Raw genomic sequence first — 1767 nt, 5'->3', positions numbered from 1 at the left:
TTACAAGATGCCTCTACAAATAGTGTCACCATCTCTTTTTCTTTTATTATGTACCTTCATAGACTGTGGTAATCTACTTCAGTGTTGACAGTTCAATTTTCATTAGTAGTGACAGATGCAGATTTGTTTTTGTAAAAGATTTAGCAATCTTTGCCGGTTGTATTGATATTAAATTGAGAATATCTTTAATAAGTTTTAAACTGAAAAGATAAATATTAGTGAAAATGATAAAAATAGCGGCATTGAATACAGACACGGAAGAAGATAGCGATTCAGAAGAGGAGGTTTCAAGAGAAGCTTTGGAGCAGATAGCATTGCAGCAATATGCTAAGGCATTAGAATTACAGAGGAATGGTAACCTGCCCGATGCCACGCAGCTCATCAAAGATTTATTGGACACTGAGCTTTTATACGAAGTCAAGAAACCGGCGCCTGGTGAAAAGATAACAGGACCATTGTACAATTTAAAATATGTCTGTTACAAAAATCTTGCTGGTATGCTCAGTACTGCAGGTGAATTAGAAGCATCAATGGAGGCTTACACCTCGGCGTCTGAGCTCGACGATACTGATGTAACACTCTGGCATAAGCTCGGCTTAGTGTGTTTGCGTGCGAAACATTATGAGCGCGCATTGCATGCTTTCGAACGGGGAGTTGAAATAAATCCACGACATTGGCCCTGTATAGATAAAATAGTTACACTTCTCCTTGGTTTAGATTTTAAAGAACAATGTGTTGCTGTTATCTATGATGCTCTAGATCTTGATCCTGGTTATATGAGGGGCATAGTCTATCGTCGGCATATTTATACTGTATATCGTCATATGAAAGATTACATGGAATATTTACATCCCATATATAAATGGGATGCAAAGGATGATGAGCCTATTGATGAAGATATTGCTCAAAAACTGTTAAAAGAAGCTGATGAAATACATGAAACTTTTATAGAGCAACAAAGAGAAACAAAATTTACATATAAAATGCCCAATCTCACATTGCAAAAGCCTATAACAAACTTAACATGGGAATCAGTTGGGGAATCCTTAGTTCACATGCACCGCTACATAACAGAAAATGAGATGAGTCATGCAGCTTTTATTCAATTGGTGTATGAAAAAGAAGTGAAAGAGGAAAAGATGGAAGTATGTGAAGAAGCACAGGAGAGTGATAGCACCAAAATACCAGATAGTAAGCAAGATGAAAATGCCACAGACACAGATAAAAATACAGACATTGTTACATCTGAAAACGAAAACAATGATATGTCCGACAAAGAAAAACCAGTCACTGACAATGAAAAAGTGGAGAGTGACATTGAAATAATAAATGTCGAACAATCCACTGAGAATACAGCTGAACAGAAAGCGCAGAAAAAGACACCTGTTAGGAGACGAGGTAGTGCACTTAGCTTTCTAGAACAATGGGTGTGGTGCAACAAACGCAGATCTGGTCGTAAAAAAACAAAACAAGATACAATTTATGATATACTGCGCAGAATGGTTCCTGAATCTCTAGTACCAGAATTGATTAAGAAAAAAGATAATGAGACTAGGGAAACATCCCCCACTGACCTAAAACAGTTGTTTGAAGAAAAAGATAAAGATAAATCTTTTGAAAATGACGAATATTTTAATACTGAAGCTGAACAGAAAGATGTAAATACATTTATAAATAAGTACATGGATGAAAGAAGAGATATCATTGACATGTTAAAAGATTACTTAAAGATCCTCTCTCAGAAATGGAAATTACTATGGCCAGAAA

The 1767-nt window shown here is 36.0% G+C and overlaps 1 protein-coding gene across 1 annotated transcript in view; it reads left to right on the top strand.

The window, feature by feature from the left end:
- Positions 1-118: 118 nt before the first annotated feature.
- The window catches only part of LOC119839083 (calcineurin-binding protein cabin-1-like), a 7033-nt gene continuing 5384 nt past the window's right edge, over positions 119-1767 (top strand). Inside the window, exon 1 of the mRNA XM_038365275.1 lies at positions 119-1759. Within this exon, the coding sequence (XP_038221203.1) occupies positions 225-1759 (1535 nt within the window). The 5' untranslated portion in view covers positions 119-224. The remainder of the gene's footprint in view (positions 1760-1767) is intronic.

Source organism: Zerene cesonia, unplaced genomic scaffold, assembly GCF_012273895.1.
Source record: "Zerene cesonia ecotype Mississippi unplaced genomic scaffold, Zerene_cesonia_1.1 Zces_u008, whole genome shotgun sequence".
NCBI classification, from domain to species: Eukaryota; Metazoa; Arthropoda; class Insecta; order Lepidoptera; family Pieridae; genus Zerene; species Zerene cesonia.
This window is presented reverse-complemented; position numbering and strand designations above follow the sequence as displayed.